General features: G+C 40.9%; 1 protein-coding gene across 4 annotated transcripts in view; it reads left to right on the forward strand.

The window, feature by feature from the left end:
* LOC121320447 (FTS and Hook-interacting protein-like) overlaps positions 1 to 24197 on the forward strand; it is a 77564-nt gene that overhangs the window by 27529 nt on the left and 25838 nt on the right. For all 4 annotated transcript variants that reach the window (XM_041258779.1, XM_041258782.1, XM_041258783.1 and 1 more), the window contains exons 4-6: positions 16666 to 16824; positions 17000 to 17086; positions 17331 to 17498. In XM_041258779.1, the coding sequence (XP_041114713.1) occupies positions 16666 to 16824; positions 17000 to 17086; positions 17331 to 17498 (414 nt within the window). The remainder of the gene's footprint in view (positions 1 to 16665; positions 16825 to 16999; positions 17087 to 17330; positions 17499 to 24197) is intronic.

Here is a 24197-nt window from a genome sequence, read left to right on the forward strand (position 1 = left end):
CAGTCCCTTTCAAGAGATGGAGAGCTGCACCAGTGGATAATGAGGATGAATGCCTGCTGGTATCGCTTCCCCTACCATCACAAGGAGAGGAGCTGGAGCTGCCTCTGCCTCCATCACCATCAATGGGAGAGGAGCAGGAGCTGCCTCTCCCTTCACCAGAAGGACCAGAACTAGATGCTGGCGTCCGTCAGCAGCCCTTGCACAGGCTACTGAGGGAAGAACAGGAAAGAACCGCCCAGCCACCGTGGCCGAGAAGAGGGCCAAAACCAACACCCTAGCTTGTCCTGACTCCCTTCAAGTCTTCTGCATCGCCTGGGGCTGCCAGCCACTCCGCATCACCTGGGGTCGCTGGAACTGCTTCGCCAGGGGTCACTGTCAGCTCTGCTTGGCTGCAGGGGTCAGTGTGGCTGGAGCCCCACCAGAGAGAGCTGCCAGCTATGAAGGGGGGAGAGGTCAGGAGACCACCTTCCTCCGCAGCAGTTTCGCTGCCTGGGATCTTGGGAGAGGTCTAGAGACCACCCCCACAGACAGCCGGGCAGCAGCCAGGATTGCCTTGGCCAGAGGAGCCGGCCTGGGTACTGCTGTTGGGGTGGGAGGAGAACGTCCCACCATGGCCGCCACCTTTGGCCCGTTGCTGCCCCTGTTCCTGAGCCGGGACTATAAACCAGGACTTTGGGACTGAGGGGGGAGGCCAGGTGTTCTGCGCACAAGGCGGGGCATATGTGGCGGAGTGTCCTGCCCCTTTTTATGTTTATAAGTCTTTTCTGTTGTATGTAGTGTGTTTTAATGTTGGTGTTTATGTATAAAAAAAAGGGATATAAATATGGGTTGCGAGCACAAGTGTTTAAAATATATATTTTGTATTTAGACACGAGGACTGCACAGCACTTCACGTGCAAGTAAAATAATATGTGAGCACGGGGAATTGCAGTTTTATTAATTCACGTGCAGTTGTACCGAGACTCCAATTGAATGATTGATTAGCAATCGAGTCTTGGTACAGCTGCATAAAAGCTACATGTTTTCACTCACTTGGGGTTGTGTGTTCGGTGAGTGGAGAACGTGATTGGAGACGGAGGTTATTATAGTAATAGTTAAATATCAGCTCACCATGTTTGTCTGCGTAGTCCTTTTTATTTGTCTCTATTTTTGCGAAAGTGCCGTGTCCAGTGTGTTTTGTCTTTACAACCTTTTATTTTCTGTGTGTTTCATTAACAAATACTGAGCGAAACCAGTCCCTCAGCTTCACCAAACTCTACTGCTCTGTTGTTTATTTCCTGGTTCCGGTCTCTGGTCTGACATCACCCACTGCAGCCGTCTTTGTGACACTACCTGTGACGCAAAGACAAAAATTCTTGGTGATGAATCTCCCTCCCGACCTGTGAGGGTGCCAAGTAACAGGAACAGAGTACTCTGGAAAGGAAGTCGGTCACGTAGAAGAGACAGAGCTTCGGTACGCCAACTCATTGACCTGCGAATTGGAGGAGCGGCTGCAGTCATTTACAAAGGGGTCATGAGTGACGGCATAAATAGGGGTCTAAACAATGTTATCTGTTCCTTTCTCTTTGGTTGGTATTAAGTAACCCGAAAGGACTTGTATTTTTGGATAGTCATGAGTGTTTGTTTTGTTCTGTCTTATTTGTTACGTGTTATCTCTAGACAGCTAACATGTTCCGGAGCTTTTGCCAAAGGCCAGCACAAACCCGGAACAACACTACACTGTATTACAATAAACTGTTTTTGCACCACTACCACTAATTCACACACTAATGAACTTGTGTATGTGCTGTCAGGCACTGGACACAAAAATATCATTAAACAAACTTTGCACCTGGATTATAATTGTCTGTCTGTTTATTGATCACCTGCAGCTGCACACAATTAACCACTTTGTCACACTGCCCCATCACCATTAAATAGTAAACAGTATTTATCGGGATTACTCTTGACTTCAAGTTAATGTTGCATTTTATCCCCTGAAAATACATTTTACTCTTGCAGTGTTAAAATTATAGGGTAAGTTACGTCCAGACCCAAAACATTATGTGGAGCACTGCTTGCAGATGTTGCTTTCGTTTGTCGATAGCCTCTGAAATGAACTAGCTGAGAGATTCAGTAAACATGTAAGAATGGGTTGCATGATCCAGCACGTCATTCCAAAGTACATGGCTTTGGGTAGATTCCAGGAGTTAAGTAGTACCTTCAAAACGAATGATGATGTACACTGGAGGATCTAATGAACGAGTACGATAGGTGGCTAGCAAAATGGAACAAGCGTCCTGTGGATGACAGACCATGATGAAATGCAATGAAAGCACTTACAGCAGCTGACATAATGTTCAGAATATTCACTGCCTGTTAAAAATCTTCGCTGCAATATCCATCACAACAGCATCAGCCAAAAGATCTTTTAGCTGTTTATACAGGCTCAAATCCGATTTGCTTTCAACGATGGGACAGGGTAGTCTTTCAGGGCTTGCGATGCTGAATCTTTCCAGAAGTAAATGTCCACATGTAGAAGATATCATAGGTGAGCTTGCTAAGTAGAATCACCGCCTAGATTTATGAGTAAATGATTTAATATTTTTGTATTATTAGGGGGCCAAGCAATAAAGTTGCTGGAACCCAATTATTTATTATTATTATAAATTTATTATTAATTATAATAATAATAATATTAATAATAATAATAAACAACAAAGTTGCTGGAACCATATTGTTTTTGTTAAGAATATTATTATTCTGTCAAATTTTCAAATGTCTAAAATCAACACCGTTGCATGAAAACGTTCACACGATGGTAAAGGCCTGTAGGAAGTTGTGCCAGCCTGAAAATGAAGGTCATAGGTCACATGTTTTGATGGCCTGTGACAGAAGTATAATGATTCTTGGTTGTAAATCTCCCTCCGGACCTGTGAGGAACCTAAGCAGCAAGAACAGAGTTCTGTGGATGGGCTGGCCTGACAGTTCTTTCCCAGGTTTCAAGGGCTATCAGCCAGCCTGGAAGGGGTCGAGACTGTTTTATTTTTTCACAGATGTCGTTTTATTATAGATACACACTAATAAAACAACTAAAATATATAGTATATCAATAGTAGTATATATCATTGTGACAAAATGCCCACCCCTGTGTATATTGTCTGTTATATGTTGGGTGTGGTGTGTTAAATGTTGGTGTATAGTGACTGGTACACGGGATATAAACGGGTCTGTGTTTCACATGTGTTTAGAAATGTATAACTGTATTTAGGCACGGGATTGTACATCACTTCACATGCATTTAAAGTAGTGAGCACGAGGTTGCATGCTGGTAGCACTTCCCCGACCCTCACGAGGAGAGGAGCTGGAGCTGCCTCTGCCTCCATTACCGTCACGTGCATTTAAAGTAGTTAATATGTGAGCACGAGGTTGCACCTAAGTAATTCACGTGCTGGGATTCAAGTGAATAATTAATTAGTAATTGAATCCCAGCACAACAGTATATATATATATATATATATATATATATATATATATATATATATATATATATATATATATATATATAGATGCACGTTTTACTCACTCGGGGTTGGGTGAATGGGAGAGAGAGAAAGAGAAATAGAGTTAGATATCAATTGTTATTACGTGCTGGTGGGACCAGCACGGTACTTGTTTATTTAAACTCACCGTTTTGTTAGGTGTTAGTCCGTTTTTTGTTTGTCTTTTTGTTTTGGCATAAAGTGCCATGTCCTGCCTTTTTGTCTGTTTATACTGTTTATTTGCAATAAACTGGCGCAAGCAAGCACCTCATCATTTCACTTCATCTGTCCTGTCTTTGTGTTCATTCCTTTCCTGGTTCTGACGTCTGTCCGTCTTTGTGACACGTGGTGTCCTGAGTGGGATTTAACAGCGCCTCTAAGCGTCAGACCAGGAGAGGTGTGTGGATTAAAAAAAATAATAAAAAATGGAAGGCTGGAGCTGGAGAGATGGCTGCCAGGACCTGGAGGAGCTCCTCGGTGTTCTAGAGGACCAAGGCTGGTGCCTTGCCTGTGGAGAGTTTGGGCACCCGGTGGTGCGCTGCCCCTACCAAGAGGGAGAGGAGGAACTGTCCCAGGAGAGGAAGGTGAGGAGGCAGAGAAGGGGAAAGGGGAAGAGGAAGGCAGAGTGTCCACCGCTCCCATATCCACCAGCAGAGGAATGCCTGCTGGTTTTTACCTCCAGAGCCAGAGGGAGAGCCGCATCAGTCCCCTGCAAGAGAGGGAGAGCCGGACCAGTCCCCTGAAACAAGGGTAGACTATATGCTGCTCCCACCTCCTCTGCCAGGAAACTACACGCCGCTCCCACCTCCACTGGCAGGAGCTGCCTCTGCTTCCGCCTCCTCCTTCGGCAGGAGCAGAGCAGCAGGAGCTGCATCTGCCTCCGCCACCTCAATCGGCAGGAGCAGAGCAGCAGGAGCTCCATCTGCCTCCGCCACCTTCACTGGCAGAAGACTACATGCCTCCGCCACCCCCACCAGCAGAGGATGAATGCCTGCTGGTAACACTTCCCCCACCAGCAGAATATGAATGCCAGCTGGTATCACTTCCCCCACCATCACAAGGAGAGCAGCAGGAGCTGCCTCTGCCTCCGCCACCTCCATCAGCAGGAGCAGAGCAACAGGAGCTGCCTCTGCCTCCTCCACCAGCAGAGGGTGAATGCCTGCTGGGTCCCTGTCCACCAGCAGAGGGTGAATGCCTGCTGGGTTCCTGTCCACCAGCAGAGGGTGAATGCCTGCTGGGTCCCTTTCCACCAGCAGAGGATGAATGCCTGCTGGTAGCACTTTCCCCACCAGCAGAGGATGAATGCCTGCTGTTAGCACTTCCCCCACCCTCACGAGGAGAGGAGCTGGAGCTGCCTCTGCCTCCATTACCATCACGTGCATTTAAAGTAGTTAATATGTGAGCACGAGGTTGCACATAATTCATTCACGTGCTGGGATTCAAGTGAATAATTAGTAATTGAATCCCAGCACAACATTATATATAGATGCACGTTTTACTCACTCAGGGTTGGGTGTTCGGTGAGTAGGGAACGGGAGAGAGAGAAGGAGAAATAGTTGTATATCAATTGGTATTACGTGCTGGTGGGACCAGCATGATACTTGTTTATTTAAACTCATCGTTTTGTTAAGTGTTAGTCCGTTTTTTTGTTTGTCTTTTTGTTTTGGCGTAAAGTGCCGTGTCCTGCCTTTTTGTCTGTTTAAACTGTTTATTTGCAATAAACCGGCGCAAGCAAGCGCCTCATCATTTCACTTGATCTGTCCTGTCTTTGTTTTCATTCCTTTCCTAGTTCTGATGTCACCCACTTGGCCATCTTTGTGACAATCATGTTCTAACTAGATACATGCTTTTTATTAAACAGTATCCATTTTTAGTATTTATTTTGACCAATTTTGACAAACGGACCTCACACAAAAATAATTTAGTTACCATAATTTTTCATTAGCGGCAGTAACAGTAATGTACAGTCCCCCACTATTTTTAGTCACTTAAAAAACATACAGACAAAAAAAAACAACACAGGATTTGTATTTCAATCCCATTGCACTGAAGCAGTATACAACAAGCTTGGGGTTTCTCAGTATTTAAACTCTAAACAAAGCAAATTCATTCATTCAAATCCATTCAAAACTAAAACAGCAAAGCTTGCACCACTTGAAATGAAACAAAGAATTAGCATACTAATGCAAAATACAGATGAACCTGTTTTATATCAGCTCGCTTAATGCCATACTCCCATGTTTATTATCACAATTTATCAAAAATCACTCGCCATGCACCATAGGTTCTTTGAGAAATTATCTCTCTTAATGTCGTCTCACAAACCCGCTTATGGTCGCGTTTTGTGCAGCCTGTAAATTGCTGCGTGAACGGGCTTTACTAAGTAACCATAAAGGCTTACATGCCTAATTAGAGAGAAGTAAAGACTAACTTTATTAAACAAATAACTTTTGTACTTGTCAGAGCTGCATATCGAAATGGAGAAATATTGCCGAACTGTCCCTGTCTCGGTTTGGTGTTGTTGAAAGATGCGGTGTCTGTACTCCAGTTGAGCTGACAGGTTGTGATTGGCTGACTCGGCAAATGCGGACTGGTTGCTTTCGTTGGTGGAAAGTATTGATTGGCTGGTTTTGGTGAATAAGAGTGCTGAGATGGGAAGTAAATGGTAAAGTGATAAACATTTACAATACTGTTTTGTATTTATAATAATGTTGCAGAATAGAAAACGTATACGTGTGTTTCCAAAGAGATTCCCAAATACTGTCTTTTGATTCTGTGCATCCAAAGTCTTGTTATAACGTTTTAAAAATTTTACTGTTTGGTGTTATGTCCTAAATCAGCAGATTGCCAATCCCAAATGATTTAGACATAAATTATATATTAAATAAATTGGGACATTTTTTTATTTGTTAGACATGTTATTGGTTGGTAATAAGGCATCGGTACAAAATTATTATTATTATTATTATTATTATTATTATTATTATTATTATTATTATTTATATTATTATTATTATTATTATTTCTATTGTTTGTTTTCTATTCAGAAAGTGTGAAAGAATATATTTTAATATAAATATAAATATAATATATTTAGTGTTTTCTGTTTGTTTAAATATTTTATTTATTTTTGTTATTTGAAAATAAAACGGCGCAAGTGCCATTTTACCTTGCCTGTAGTGCTTTATTGTTCTTCCTCATTCTGGCCTGACGTCACCGCTCAGCCATTGCTGGCCACACGTGGTGTCCAGCGTGGGATCACCAGCGCCGGTGCGGGAGCTCTATCTGGGGCTGCAGCCGACAGATTGCCTGCCTGCGATCCCGACGCCCCATCCACAGCACCTGGGTACCATGTCGCCAGGTCTTGGTCCTGCCAAGAGGGCGCAGGACTATGGACAGACCATCCCTCAGCAATGGGAGAAGGAGGACCTCCCACCATGTCTGCCCCCATGGACCACTTGTTTCCCCCTTCCGGGACTTTGGGATTAAGGGGGAAGGTGGATGTTGGGGCCATGTGTGCTTTGCACAAGGAGGGGGAGTATGTAGCAGGGCGGTAGGAAAGCCCTGCTTAAATGTATTGTTTTGTTATTTTTAGAACAGGGTCTTCCCTTCTGCCCCTGTAGTGTTATTTTGTTTTGCATTATGATTTATTTATTATATTTATTTATATTGATGGCAAAGCGACGCGTTTTGTTATTGTTTTTGTTTAAGTGTGTTCTGTCAGAGGCGAGGGAGCAGCTAGTCCTCTGCCAAGAGTAATTAAATAAATGCATGCAGATTGTGGCCGAGGGGTAATAGAATAATTACTAACTAGTTTAAACCCCTCGGCCACGGTATAAAAAGCCTGCAGCAGGAGCAAGAACGAGAGAGAGAGAGAGAGAGAGAGAGAGAAACTTACAAATAATAGAGGATCCGTGAAGGCTACTGCCCAGACGGACCTTTAGTGTTTTCTGTTTGTTGAAATATTTGATTTGTTCTTCCTCTTTCTGGCCTGATGTCACCGCTCAGACATTGCCTGCCACAGTAAGATTTACAGAGAAAAACAGATTAATCTCAGTTGCATAAGTGTTCAACCCCTTTGTTACTGCAGCCCTAAATCAGTTCAGCTGCAGATAATTTGTTTCCAAGGTCACAAAATTAGTGAAATGGTTTCAGCTTGTGTGTACTCAAAGTGGTTTAACTTGTAGATAATTTCCCACAGGTATATAAAGACTTTCAAGCTGCAGCTCATATAGTGATTCAGCAAAGCAACCAAGAACACCAAGGAGTTTTCGAAACAAGTCAGGGATAAAGTGGTAGTGAGTCACAGAGCAAGAGAAGGGTACAAGAAAATTTCAAAGGTGTGATTATCCATCTCAGCACAGTGAAGTCCATCATTAAGAAGTTGAGGATGCATCATACCACCCAAACACTTCCCAGATCAGGTCTCTCTCCAAAGCTGAGCAGCCGGGCAAGCAGGAAACTGTTTCAGGATGTCACTCTGAAGCCAACAATGACCTTGAGAGATCTGGGACTCCTTGAGAGATTTGGGACACCATCAGAGATCCCTACACAAAGCTGGCCTGTATGGACAGGTGGCAAGAAAGAAGCCATTACTCAAAAAGCCTCATCTTCAAGCACGCATACAGTTTGTGAAAAAGCATGTAGATGATACTGCAGACATGAGGAAAAAGGTTTTGTGTTCAGAAAAGACAAAAATCAAACTTTTCAGTCTAAATTCCAAGCGTTCCGTCTGGTGCAAGTCCAACACTACACATCAACCAGTCAACACCATCCCAACTGTCAAGCATGGTGTTGTTGGTGGCAACATCATGTTATTGGGATGCTTCTCTTCAGCAGGGACTGGGAAGCTTGTCAGGATAGAGGGGAGAATGGACGGTGCAAAGTACAGGTGAGGAAAACCTGTTTGAGTCAGCTAAGACTCTGAAACTGGGGAGGAAATTCACATTTCAGCAGGACAGTGACACGAAGCATAAAGCTAGAGCCACACTGGAGTGAGTGATTGAATAAGAAGAGAATTAATGTTCTTGAGTGGCCCAGTCAAAGTCCTGATTTGAATCCTACTGAAAATTTATGGTGAGACTTGAAGATTGCAGTCCATTGATCCCCAACAAACTTATCAAAACTGGAGCAATTTTTCCATGAAGAATGTGAAAAATATCACCATCCTTCTGTGCAAAGCTAGTAGAGACCTATCCAAAAAAAGACTCATAGCAGTAATTGCTGCAAAAGGTGTTTCTACCAAGTACTGACTTAAGGGGCTGAATACTTATGTTACCAGTAAATTTCATTTTGTACAAGTTTTGCTGATATTTAACCTCATTTAACCAGTTTAGCCACTACAGCTTTGAATATAAAAAGTTTGTTTGAAAAACTGCGCATTAATTATTTGTAATTCAACAAAATGTGACATTATTGGTAAGGGGTGAATACTTATGCAAAGCACTGTACCTTAGGAGTTCCGCATCATGTAGAACCCAAATTCCCTTGACAGTAATCGACAGTCACAAAGCTGCTGACGTAGATGTCTATTTATCTTTATGCAGTTAATTTAAGTCCATAATGTTATATAGTTTAATTGTGTGTTTTTCATGATTTGAAATGAATAATCTTTACAGAGAACTGCAAAAACATCAAAGCAACACAAATACAAAATTTGAATTTGACTTACAAAATGTATTCATCCTTACATGAATCAGATTTGTATTGTCAGCAGTAGACAAATTTTATATAATTGTAGCAATAAAATAACAATGAAGAATGGGTTAGGAATATTCACCGTCATTGCAAATTAATGGGGATGGAAGTCTACACCAAGAGGCCCACAGCGCAATGGAAAACCACCATCTCTCAAACACTCACATATAGACAGGACAGCAAAAAACATTTAAAATACAAATAACCAACTGAAAATACAATCAAATTCTGTCCACCATAGGAAATTGTCAGCAGAGACCGCTACCTCGGTTCTGAATACTATGACTGTAGCTATTTGTTTTTTCTCCAGGTCTACTAAGTATTGTTTTGACCCCCTCCCCTTTTTTCTCTTAAAATACTAATCCTATTGAAAGATGAAAAGAGGAAGTTAGTGTCTACAGAAAATATTTTAAATATTTATTGAATACAAATTAGCCTTAACCCTTCTTGAGATATTATAGGAATAAAATAATGACTTGGATAGCATTATTGAGGAGTTTGGTGAATAATCGACTGTTTAGGAGATGGTGATCAGAAGTATGTGATAAATACTGCTCACAAGGGTGGGGCAGGGTCATGTTGATATGCAGTGTCTTTTAAAACCTGTTTTACTGTGAATAAAATGACTTTATTCAATTTAAACAGCACATGCTGTGTAATGTTATTTTTTTTTAAATATAAAATCAATTGATGACCTGATGAGCCTGACACGTGGACTGCAAAGGGTTAAAGTGTAAACTTACTGCTGTATAAACACTAAGGTAACATGTTTGACATATTTGACATATGTTTGACATATTTTTGATAATGTTTTTAATCCTAAGGTAAAACAGTTAGCTACCTTAATTGTTTAAAGACTGTTAAAACTAGGGGATATCGTCTACTTTATGTCTGGCCGTTCTTGGAGTTATACCAGATATTATGGAATACACGTTGGCTTTAAAAAAATCAACTAACCTGCAAGTGTGGTTCAAATAGTGTAGATAAACAAAGCAACTTCAAATGTTACCTGGCTCTATGCATAAACAAGGTGCCCTTAGTAACAGATCAATTATTTACCTGGACAACCACAATAAATTGCCTGCAGTGCATAGTACAGAGTGTTCTCTTTATTACTGTTGATCCCCACGCCAAACCCTTTAATCGCTTCCTTTTATAACTGTTGGTTTTGAACTCTGCGATACCATTATACTTTAAAAAATACTGTATATCCTGGAATTTTTTATTTGACCTTTGTACTTTTTATACTGTAGGAGTTCACGTTGCCTCTCTTTGATATTGTTACATAGACATTTCAGGTTTTGAACAGGCAGATGAGATTTTGAAGCAAAATAAAAGGAAGAACTCTTTATTAATGTGTTAATAAGTACAAAATGAAAACTGGCAACAGTGCCTTCAAATCAGATAGTTCTTGCACTTCCTAGCCCTTGCAGAGATGGTGTAGTAGACACAATTATTTACAGTACCGATCAAATTAAAAACGCCCAACTCACTACAATATAATTGTACTTTATGGAAATGAATAACAAAAAAAAAAATACACTACACATAAATGAGACGCATTTCTTGTAAACAGTACACGAATACTCACAGATGCAGAACACTGAATTTTGCAAGGCATGATTTTGATAATCATTTAAGAATTTGTCACTGTCAGTCAAAATGTTAAGAATACCAAGCACAGAATATAACTAAACACAAAACATTGTTATATTACTGTACATAAACTTGTGTACTGCTTTAAAAACAAAACAAAAAAAAGTTTCCAAAAATGATTCACTACTATTTATTTATTTATTTTTTAATTTTTTAGTAGTTTCCATTTGATTTTAGGCTCAGCTCACCGCAACCACCCCTGCACTGACTCGGGAGTGGCGAAGACGAACACGTGCTGTCCTCCGAAACGTGTGCCATCAGCTGACCGCTTCTTTTCACTCTGCAGGCCATGCAGCCAACCCAGAGCTACAGCACTGGAGGACAATGCAGCTCTGGGCACTTTACGTTCAAGATAACAGGCACCCGGCCAGTCTACAAGGGTCGCTGGTGCGCGGTGAGCCGAGGACACCCTGGCCGACCTAACCACTTCACATCTACAGATGTTGTTGTTTGTGCCTTATGTCAACAACTTAAATTTTTTGGCATCCCAAATCCTGCCATGGCAGTTGCCGTGTGGGTATTGCATCTCATTTAAGGTTGCTTATTAACATTTTACGTAAACATTTTCAATGTTTATGACTGCTAATTTGCATATCATCAATGCATTTTCCTATTCCGTCAAACTATTTGCATATTTTATTGTGACATTATCTGGTGTCCCTCCTTGCTTTGGTAACTATGGAGGCCCCAGCAACTGGTTACCGCGGGGTTCCATCGCTGAATTTGTGGTGCTAACTTTCCAGCTTTGGAAGCATACCATTTATTTTTTGTCACTTGCCTGGGATGGCAGCATGTCTATGATGCGCAGAATACAGATCCTGTGTTATGTCAGTTCTGTGAGGGATTGACGAGCCCAACCCACTCAGAAAGGCTTAACAGGATCGCTAATACCCCTTCTCCACTGGCACATCTGACCCATGAGGGCTCGGTACAGTACGGGTACGGGTGGTTCTCCACTGGCTATTTGTCGAGCCGAGCGAGAACCAAACCATGAAACTCTGGCCTCACAAGACATCTGAGTCTGGCTGCGAGCCCAGCTGAGCCAGAGGCGGGGTTCAGGATTTTCATCATTATGTTGTGTCAGTCAGTTTACAGTACACAGGCAAACAACAAATAACATGCCAGGCAGCGAAAGTGATGAGAGAAAAGTTGCTGAGGAAGGGCAGGCTTTAGTTTCTCTGTGGGCAGATAAAAGTGTCATTTCAGGCAGATCTGGAGTCGTGCATCAGAAATGAGAAAGTTTATGCTCGAATATGTGACGATTTGAAGCAAATGGACATAAACCACGGGTACAGTACGCTTAACTCACACACTCAAAAATACAACATTCTACCAAATTTCTTACCCTTGACCTTTATGATATTAATGTAAAGAAAAAAATGAGGAAAATAAAACAATTCTAAACTTTATTTACAAAAATATCATAAAACAAAATACAGCTGTACCATACATACAACTACATCTCTCATTGCGGATTCCAAGACAGCAGAAAGTAGTGGCTGATGGGCGATTTTATGGTTAGCAGTGGTGTAGTTCACCTTAATGATAATGCGGGCGGTTCGCTTTATTATTGTGTTTTGCTGTGTCTGGACTGTCATGTTATATATCTCTTGTGGGTTTACAGTTCTGTATAAAACCGCTTACCATGAACTGCGTTATGGCGTTGTTAAAGTATTAAAGCAGCTGTTTGAGAATACCCTTGCTGTAAAAACTACACTAAAGTTAAACAGTGAGCTGCATAAGTGTCTAACTGAATTAATTCCCCTGCTTTTTTTTTTTTTTTTTTTTTAATCCCAGCTATGTCTAAAGATAACGCGTGTCTGCTCTCCACGTTAGTAAATATAGTTTGGTGAACTGGATGTCATGAGCAAGCTCGATCGCCCAAAACAGCGCAACAAACATCCAACAAGTTGTTGATGCCCTCTCAGAATTGACAAAATAAAATTGCAAACTAATATATTAATTGTGTTTTATTTGTTTGCATCATTAATATTTAACAGAACAGTAAATCCATCACAATTTAAAAGAAAGGAGAGTATCTCTGACAGCACGAGCCTCCTCAGATTGCTCCTGTCCAATTGAAACTGGCGGTTGAGGTAACCTTCACAGTTGCCAAGTCTGCTTATTTTTGAGAGTCGCAGGTTGGAATTTGCATAAACACAGATACTCTAACATGGGTTAGCTTGTTTTAGGCTTGTTTTGAAAGCCTGTACTGCTTTTTTTTTTCTTTTGAGACTTGGCAACATTGGTAACTTTCCCCGTCTGTCTCACAGGCAGCCACTGATTCCTGAACACCTAATTTGTTGTTGATTGTTTGTGTAGGATATAGCAGATAGTGGCAATTTTGGGAATGAATTAATGCACTTCAGTCCGTTTCATCAGTATCTGCCACCTCCCTTTCAGGTGCTGTCTGTCAGCTGTCCGGACGGGTAGGGTTTCTAAGCCAGGGTAGTATACGTAGCATCACCTGATGCCCTACATGCTGTATTGCCTGAATGAAAGGGAAATATATATATATATATATATATATATATATATATATATATATATATATATATATATATATATATATATATATATATATATATATATATATATAGACACACACACACACACAGTACCAGTCAAATGTTTGAGTACACTTGCTGGAAACTAGGTTTTTTTCATAATTGACAATGTTTTACATCGTATACGTTTCTGTAAATACTTGAAAATGAAAACAAATGTTACAATATACAAAACAAAAGGCGGATCAAAGCAATGTTCAAGAAAATTGAAAATTGTCTCTAAATGTTGGATTCCTCAAAATAGCCACCCTTTACCTTAATAACAGCCTCACAAACACGAGGCATTCGGTTAATAAGTTTCAGCAGGAAATCACCCGACATGTCTTCCCAGCTCTTCTGCAGCAATTCCCAGAGATGTAGGGCACTTGTGGGTAGCTTTGCTTTGACTCTTCTATCCAGTTCGTCCCATACAAGTTCTATGGGATTGAGGTCTGGAGACTGGGCAGGCCAGGTCATTAGATTGAGTTGTCCTTCACTTTCCTTCTTCGCCAGATAGTTCTTGCACAACTTTGAGGTGTGTTTCAGGTCATTATCTTGCTGAAGAATGAAGGAATGGCATGCCTCTAAAGTATGCTATGATAGCCATGTTGGTTGAGCTGTAAAGATCACCAACTCTGTCACCAGCAAAGCAACCCCAGACCAGGACACTGCCTCCTCCATGCTTGACAGTGGGAAGCACACATGCAGACCTCATGCACTCACCCTCTCTGCGTCTTACAAATACTCGGCGGTTGGACCCAAATATTTCAAATTTTGACACATCGGTACATAAGACCGACTTCCACTCCTCAAACGTCCAGTTTCTGTGTTTTTTGGCCAAGACAAGTCTCTTCCTCTTATTCTGCACTCTTAACAATGGTTTCTTTGCAGCAATTCTTACAGTTAGGCCAGCTTCACACAATCTCCTCTGAACAGTTGATGTTGAAACATCTGTTCTTCTAATAGCATTTAGCTGAGTTTGTATTTCAGGGGTAGTTAATCGCCAGTTTCGCAGACCTGTGACTCGAATGAACTTGTTCTCCAATTCTGATGTCACCCTTGGCCTGCCTGACCTTGTTCGGTCCTCATGAGTGCCAGTTTCTTCAAATCATTTGATGGTCTTGGCCACAGCAGTTACAGACACTTGCAAAGTTCTTGCGATTTGTCTTAAAGATTGACCTTCATTTCTTAAAGTCTTTTTTCTTTGCTTAACTGAGTGTATTTTGTCATTTTCTGCTGACTTACATTCAGGAATGACAAACTTGTGCCTATGCTACCTATATTTATAGTAATCAGGGACCCTCATCTGTTGACAATAATTGGTGACAAAAGGTTAACTAGGTAACATGCTAGTTAACTCAGAGAACATCTAACAAAGACAATTTTATACTTAGGCCAGTGTGCTAACACCGTGTTATACACATTTCAGACTTTTAACTGACTTGGGCTTCAGACTGAAATCCCCTTGCTTTGGGTGACCATTTCATTGAAATTGACAAGATTTACATTTTCATTTAAAAATTAAATTTTTGAATGCAATTCACTTATGATTATCAGCTTATATAAGTACACGTATCATATAATGAAATATTAAGTGTTTCTAGGCAAGTTTATACAGTTAAAAGCATAGATAAACATGAAAAACCTGGTTTCAAGCAGATGTACTCAACCTTTTGACTGGTACTGTGTGTGTGTATGTATATATATATATATATATAAACGACTCCGCCCGATTTCAGCCATGGTGATCTGCAATACCTGTTGGTCAGTTTCATTTTATACCTCCGAGTTAATTTTAAATTAATGAGTCATAAGATAAATGAGATGAAACAGTATTCACTACCAACGACTCACACCCCAGTAATGACATTTGAAAAACAATTTAGGCAAGAGCAGTAAAACATATTTTTAATCATCCAGGCATGAGGTATTTTGCTTTATTACAGCAGCTTAGATTCCCATTGCTCTCATTTAAGCAAATTAAGTCTGAAATGCTGAAAGAACAAAGACAGTGGTCTTATCTTTGGTGAAGATAGAGGCAATTCCCTGAACAATGGTATACAGTAGTTAAACACTGCAAACAAGTAAAAATCATTAAACTTCTGCATGTTGTATTTAAACAAGAACCGTGTTAAATGATGTTTCCCTAGTAATAAATACAGATGATTTCAATAGTACAATAGTACAACGTTCCTGTAGCTGGAGTTGTTTGCCTAACTCCCTTAACAAGCCATTTCAGTAAATCTGTTCCAGCTAAACAGCGAAAGGTTGTAATGTCAGAGGTTTACAAAATTGTGTTGAAACTCCAGACCTGGAGCATTAGCTTTAAGTGCTGCCCAACAATGCATATTTTTCTCCTGTCTTTCAGCTTTTAGCTTAGAGAACTTGACCCCAATCTTGAGAATGCACCCACTCTAGCACAAATAATGTATGTGCAAATGTTTCTGACCTATATACGTAATAGTAAGCATAGCAGCACCATCTAGGTAATAACCAGTGAAACTGCAGTTTAGGTCAATTTATCATTTTTATTTTGACTGTAGAATGTTATTAAATGAAATGTTTCTGTGTGAAAATAAACCAACAGATATACATTCAATTGTCCGGTCCCTGTCTATAGCATAGGTAATTCATTTTCCAGTAAGGCATGCCAGTCTTTTATAATTCCTGTTAAACTTGGAACAGTGTAATTGCATTGTCTAATTACAAGTTTTCAGTTATCTAAAACTGTTTAGAAAATAAATACAAAATTTGTCTTTTTGTCTCTATAGAATAAATTCCTGAAGGTACGTTGACAAAATCCACTGTAGTAGGTATCATATATATGATGACAGTTACAATAGGGGAAAAATACTTCCGAGGGATAATGATTATGAATAAAGATCTACTTTCAAAGAAGTGTAATTTTAAGAAGGAAGGGCTGTAATTGTTGTTTAAACTATCAGTGCATTAGATGCTTCTGCACAGGTTGTTATAGTATTAGGAGCTAACAGGTTTCTGCTGTACCATACTTCAGGGAATTGAGCTCTGATCATGGTCTCTGCTCTTAAAGTAGTTACTCTAGGGATTTCCTGTTTGAAGGGTGACTCGTTTTAGGGTTTAAAAAATGATTTAAAAAGTTTGAACTGTTCTTTATTCTAGTCTAAATTGGTTCAGATCCTTTGAGACATGTTTTTGACCTGTTTCTTTCACTATTGCCTGGTAGAATACCCTTATAAACACGACTTTTTCTTCCCAACCCGTAGGTGCTAGCAACTGGTCTGAGTGCGCTTTACTCCTCACTGCCACGGAAGATTGAGGTGCATGGAGACGACTGGCATGCCTTGCACAGAGAGGACTGGATTGGAGTGCCGTCCCTCGTTCTCTTTATGAACTCCCTGGAGTTCTGCAACGCTGTCATACAGGTATGAGATGTAAAGATGATTAGTTATCTCATTGACATAGCCAGACTGGAGATGCATTGACTTATTGGCAATATATGAGCAGAGTTCATACTCCACTATCTCTGCAGTGTGAAGTTTGTAAATATAATGATTTTATGAGTCTATTGTGTGGTGTTTCCTGTCTTCTGCCCCCCAGGTCTCTCACCCTCTTGTGCAGAGCCACCTGGTGGATTATGTTCACAACGGGTTTCTGGTGCCAGTGATGGGACCTGCTCTTCACAAGGTAAGTGGAATTCTACAGACAGTTGAGAATATTGGGGAGGAAGGGTCTGCAGTTTTTTTGTCTACTGTTGAAACAAATTATGAGATTCATGTCAGTTCATTAAATCAGCAGATTAAAATTAATCAGTTAAAAAGTTTCCACCACCTATGGATTGTTCCCAGTTGTATTTATTTCAATTTTTGGAAGAATTCCAAGAATATCCCTCATTCTTTCTCCTTCTGTTTTCTCTCTCCCACTCCCCCAGTCTTCAGTAGAGGAGCTGATCGCTAGCACTGCCTACCTGGACCTGTTCCTGCGCAGCATCACAGAGACAGCCCTTCTTAAAACCTTCCTGCGGTTCATCCTGCTGCACCAGCATGATGACTACACCATCCTGGACACGCTTATCACTAGGATCAGCAGCAACTCACGGGTGAGGGGTTAAAGTATCCTGATTGCAAGGAATAGAAGCTAAACAAAGGTTAAAAGGGAAAAGCATGCAACTAATACAACCTTATTTTAGGTTGGTCCTGGCCAGATACTTTAATAGGGGACAGATTTTGTAGAAAATGCTGTTGTTTTAAATAGATTATCTTCTATTGAGTATGAGCTCAATTAGGAGCAGTGGTAGAATATGGCAGGGTATGATGCAGTTCAGTGCAAGTATAAGCTGATACAAGTGCTGGTACAATTGGATGCCATAGAGTCCAGTATAGGTCGAGAGTTGAGGTTTACAGGTTCTGTCTGAACAGGTGTGTCTTGAGAAGGCGCTGGAAGTTGGTCAGTGTCAAGCTTATTCAAGCTCAGGGACTGCGGCAAGCTGTTCTGGTATTATTGTTAGAGACTGAGCATTCCTGATATCCATGGGTAGAACCAGGCAAGAGCAGTGCTGGGAGTCCCAGGTCAGCAAGGGAGGACAGGAGGATAGAGTGGTCGACTGTGTTAAAGGCAGCAGAGAGATCGAGCAGAATTAGGACAGGACGGGGAGGTGGCACAGACAGTGCGTAGAGTTTCAATGGAGTGTGCCAGGCGAAAACCAGATTGGAGGGAGTTGAGCAGAGAATGTGTTGACGGGAAAACAGCTGGCGATGTACTGCTCACTCGAGGGTTTTAGAGAGGAACGGGAGAAGGGAGCATCATCACTCCAGTCTCCACCCCTCCTGAGAGACACTAGGCTTTGTGATGGTGTTTGAACAGCACCATTTTCTTTTCAACCTGATTCAAGCAAGTTACAGACATTCATCATTTCAAGCCATTTCATCGGAAGCTACGTTTTTGTTTAAAAAAACGTATATAATTGGATTGTATGTTTTATTGTGGAATTAATTGTTGAATTCTGTTAGAATTTAAGCTTTTTTTCTGGAGGTTTTGAATGTGTATTTTGAGTCTGTACATGGCCTTGTGGCACACCGGGAGCCTGCAGCTTGCCTTCACCTCCCTCCCTGCAGATCTTTTCACCCTCCTCTGTGTCACTGTTCACTCCAGCTGGAGTTGTATCTCTGAGGAGATTTTTCAAGCTATCTGGGCCCACATAGTCTTGTATTAGTGCTACCTAGTCTGGGCTCAGGCTGGTGTGTTCACTTGTGTATTGTGTATAGTATATATTATTTTGTACAGTGTCTATTGTTACTGGATTATTTGGACAGCGGTAGGAACTGCCTGTGTCTCGCTTTCTCTGCTGTTTTTCTTTTCCAGGTGCACTGCGTGAGTTGCTGATTTTTTTCAGCTAGCAACAATTTCTGGAACCAGATTGTGTTTTCTGACTCACGCTCCTGTACAAACACTCTAGTGGTCAGCTGGAGAGCTTGTCTCTGTTCATGTCGCAGCAGTGGGCAGTTTTTTAGCACCACGCTGTGAAGGCTTTTTAGCTCAGGTACACACAGGTACTGCTGTGGTACTCATGTTGTTGTTGCCAGTGGTCTGTGCTGTTGCTTTTAGCCCCACCTGTTGCCACCTCGTTTGCCGGCCACAGTGCTGCCTGCCCCGGCTTGTACCGCAAATTAAGCACTGCTGGATGGAAATGTATCCCTGAGTAAGATTTTCATTTGAAACTTACACAGTTTACTGCTAGCCTTCTCCCCCCACAACCGAAACGTCAAAATACAGAACCATTTACTTTACCTTTACAAGAAAGGAGAGCTGCATCTTTGCCATAATAATAACCCACTATTTTCTTTAATGACTTTTCAACCTGTGTCACCTGATCTGAGAATGAGTGACCTGAATCTCCCTGCAAAATAAAACCCACGTTGATTTAAATGCAATTTGTAACGCATGTTTGTAACATGCACTTTGTAGTGCATGTTTGTAACACATGTCAAATATGCTATGAAATAGTAAAACAAATACTTTAATGAAACACAGAAGTTCCCAAATGGTTCAACTTGTATTAGCACATTGCAGTAAAGTAAAATGTAATTTACTAAAGCATATTGTTCAGCAATGTCTTGCACATCTTACAGTTGTAAAGTTACAAAATATATATATTTCTGTGCACTGATTTAAAAAAAAAAAAAAAATTTTATAACACGTTGACCGACAAAGCAACAAAGCACAGAAGTCTACAACAGTTTGCCATTATTATATATTACAAAGTTACTGCATAACTTTACTCCATGAAAAGTGTGATGTGAATGTGCTGTTGCCTACGGGGGTATGTTTGCATTCAGCAGCTGCGTGACGTGTTTAGTGTGTGCACCACCAGTGATTTAAGGAGTTGAGATTGCGACAGAGTTCAAACGTGTTCTTGTTATTAAATACAAAACTTACATTCAATACCAGATTCTTGTCTTATTTAAATAAGAACTGCACACATTGGAGGGATGTATTAAAATGGTTGTGCTTCTGGGCAGATATAGGATTCAGCCGAATACGAACCCTGCTCAAAAAGTAGGTATTTGGTCCAAATCCGAAACCGAATCCTGGATTCTGTGCATCCCTATTTAATCCATATCTTTATTTGAGTGAGTCTTCCACCCTCAAGGTCTCAGTGTATATTGCAACTGACCAATATCCACAGTTGTTTGTCAAAGGTATATTAATGTATGCTTCTGTTGCACACATTAAATGGTGATTTCTTGTTTCTTTGAAAATATTTTTATTCAGGGCTACAGGAGCACAACACAAACAAAGCAGTACGTAACTGTAACAAGCTGAACTGACAGTTTGTTGTTTGGAACTTTTTTTTTTTTATATTAGAAAACAGGATAATAGGGGGATTTTAGGAATGTACCATCTACATATATTTACCATAAATAAATAGGAGTGTTTATAGGAATGTACTATATACATGTATTCAACATTAATTGTAGGGTGTTACACTTTCATAAATTAGGGTTTGTAAACTTTGGACGACCACTGTATACGCACACACACATGGTATATATCTATTCTCTAGCAGCTTGCAGGATTACATTTTTAGGTGCCCTGCCAAATGGGCAAACAAACGTTTCTACATATTGTGGTGGCGGTGGACAAAACAAACACACCAAATGCAGTTTTGGGGCCAAAATAGCGGTAACAATAACCACTGTTTATTTCTTCCTTGAGAAATGGACGTTCTGAGAAATGGAATGGGGGCGGCTAGTAAACAAAGAGAAAACATACGCGCATCCAAAGTCTTTCAAGGTGCAGGATAGAAGGACGTTAAACAAACATAATACCAGCACACTTTCTGGAAGTTCTGCTGAAAGAATGAACTATTCATATGGTACACCCCCTCCAGTTGGAGGACAAGTTCTTCTCTATGCCCAAGTGGGATGGTGGCCTCAGACCAGTCCTCAACCTCAGGCAGGTCAGCCTGTTCTGAGCTGAGGGAGGTTAAAAAGGTTGACAATGCAACAGCTTTTGCTGCAGTCATTCAGGCCAGGTGATTGGTTCACTACGGTGGACCTCAAGGATGCCTATTTCTGTAACCCTGTAAAAACTTGCGCACTTAAGTACTTGCGGTTCACCTTTCAGGGAACAGCGTACGAGTTCAGGGTCTTGCTGTTTGGCCTCTCTCTAGTTCCCCATACCCATTGAAACTCTATGGTATCAGAGTACTCTTTATTTGGACAACTGGTTCATGGTGCCCGGTCTCCAGTACAGGCAGAATCTCACACATTTACAGTTGGGGCTTACAGTGAATCATGCAAGAGGCAGTTCACACTTTCTCAGGCAGCCTGTCTGACGGCCACCTGTTTAGAACTGTTCATCTCAACAGAGCTCTCATGGTATGATGTTCCAGAAATTCTGGGCGTGAGGGCAGCAACTTCTCAGACCCTACCTTTGGGTCTCCTTTGCAGGAGTCCTGTGTAAGCCTGGTTCAATAGCAGTGCTTTTTCAGCCCGCATTGAACTGCGACTGCCCATTGTTCATCATTGTCTAAAGGCACTCTCTTGGTGAAAACAGCCTGCCTTAGCTTGGGCAATTTCATCAAAGGGGAGACCTTCACCACGAGCGTGTCCAGCCTGGTCTGGGGCGTGGGTGTAAAATGTCACTCCACATAATGGTTTGGAACTGCAGGCAGTTTTAAATAGCCTTTTTTTACAGGAGGTTCAAGGGACACACATGCTTGTCCAGATGGACAACACTACGGTTGTGGCTTATATAAATATTAGCGTATTATGTTGACAGAACAAAAAGTTGGAGGCAATCTGAACAGCTGTTCATCTGCTATGGAGCTAAGGCCCACAGTAAAGCTCTGTCTAAGCAGAGGCTGTCCAGTTGGACTGCAGAGACAGTCAAGGTTGCTTATAAACAAGCCAACTTGTTCCCTCCTTTGTTGGTCACTTGTGAGTCCACAAGAAGTATGTCTACCTCTTGGGTATTGTTCCAGGGTGCATCTGTCACTGACATTTACAGTGCTGCAGTATGGGCTATGCCCCATACTTCACAAGGATTTACAGACTAAGGGCTAGATGTATTAAAGTGTTGCACCTATCGCAATAGTCGCATACCAGTTGCAAACTAGTCGAAAGTTTAGGGTGAAATGTACTAAACATTTGTATGCTGTTTGCGACTTTTTAGGGAATGCTTTGTGGCAGCAGTTTTTCTTTGCAGTTCAACCTTAGATGAATATGTAATAATGAGTGTTCCTGCATAAATTCGCAAAAAGGGGGCAGAGATAGTGTAAATGAGGTTTCACAAATATTATAATGAGATTGTAAAGGGGGGGATCTGTGCTGACTCTTCTGGTGCATTCATAGTGCTGCAGGAAGAGGGCAGCAGCCTTACAATGTCTGCCTGTCGGTCATGGCAGTGACACAGAGAGGTGGGATAGAGGGTGTGTGGGCTCTACCTCTGTCTGAGTGGCTGAGAGGTGGGCCTTGGGGGGATTGCTAGCCCTATAAAATAACGTTCTGCTGTTCCCTCAGCTCTGCCCCTGAAAGACGAACAACGAGCTAGCGGAAGCTCTGCTCCAGGACTGAGAAAGGTCGGAAAAAGAAAGAAACTTAAAGAGAAGAAAATAAAAATATTACTAGCGGGGAAACCTTGGGCAGACTCCATACTTATAGTGACAGCAGGCTGAGAGAGCAGCGAGTGTAGGACAGAGACCCGGGCCGTGTGGATAGCGATGGCCAGGGTAATGCTGCCGAGTGTAGCACCTTTTATTTGTAGTTTTCATTACTGTCTATTATTTTCCCTTTTTCTTTAGCCTTTTGTTTTTGATTATTCTTTTGAGCACCTACGAGTGAGCCCGCACTTGAATTGTTTACCAGCATTTGTATTCCTGTGGTCCTGTCTACCATCACTGGTTGTCAGGCCATGGACAACAGCACCCTCTGCAGGCTAAAATAAATCATTGAACGAAACAAACCAAAAGAAATTAAATTAATAAAACTGGGCACCTGTGCAGTTTTTCAGGTACACCTTTCTGTCTCCAGTATGTCAGTGAATTACCCACCACCCTTCCACATAGATGTACTAAAGTTGCCGACAATTGCGACAATTACAATTCCATCAATTTGTTAAGAACTTTTGAAAGCACGTTTTAAAAAGTCGCAATTGTTGTGCTCAATGCATTTTTTAAGAGAACGCCCAAGTACCTAATTTCAGTCAGGGTGTACTTACAAGACTTGAAAACTAATTTCCAACGTGTTGGGAGCAATAGACTGCACACATGTGCCACTAACCCCTCCAGCTCATTCTGAGCATCTGTATAGGACTATGATCTATTGTATTTTCATTGTGTAAGATACTAAGTAGGCCAGGTTAAAAATAATAATAATTAAATTAGAAATAAAAAACCCTAAAATCATTTAGTTTCAGTTTAAAATAATCTTTTATTCACATTGTACACCAATGTGTACAAAGCAGCATCATGATTTATTTGGTGTTACCAGCAGGCTAAAGTAAAAAAAAAAATAAATTAAAAAGTGTGCTAGGTATTCATTTGACTACTACTGTACTATACTGTATAGGCCTATTGTACAGATTTATATCTATACATAATTTAATGTGTAGCCTACCCAAAACACATTAGTGTTATTTCAGCACAGTGATTTACATTTAAAATACATCAAGAACTGTAAATGTATGTGTGTGCAATGTTGTTGTATTGTTTTTAAACCTGACACCTCCTTATGTCGGATCGGACAGACATGTCCGGTTTAGCAAGGGGCTACTGTATGATTATGAAAAGCTTTTTGGGGGTGAAGGTTGGGGCCCCACTATATAATCTGATGGGATTAAACTGCCTTTCATGTTTTATATACAGTATTAAAATAGGTAAAATAAATACGGAACGGAATGGACTGTACAGATGACGTTTACATTTAACAAAAACAATGTTATTTTGATTCTTGCACTCTTTCATGTATAGACATTATCCTTCGGGCACCCACTGCTGCAGCAAATCACAACTCCCACTGTTTATTTGAACAGTGTTGCATGACTCTCGCAATGTATGCTAGAGAGCTCGCTAACAAGAGCAACAAATATTTAAGTTAGTATGCGTCTCTTTTCATTAACATATTTTCTCTTAGTACATACGACAAAATGTATAATTTGCAAATTGTCGCAACAAAAATGCAAATTGCGGTACGTTTGCGCTGCAACTGGCCCATCTTAGTACATCTACCCCTAAATGTGCTGGATCCTCAAAACAAAGGCAGCACCTGCAGAGAATTGATTGCTGCTATATAGTAAA

This window comes from Polyodon spathula, chromosome 9 (genome assembly GCF_017654505.1).
Source record: "Polyodon spathula isolate WHYD16114869_AA chromosome 9, ASM1765450v1, whole genome shotgun sequence".
In the NCBI taxonomy this organism is placed as follows: domain Eukaryota; kingdom Metazoa; phylum Chordata; class Actinopteri; order Acipenseriformes; family Polyodontidae; genus Polyodon; species Polyodon spathula.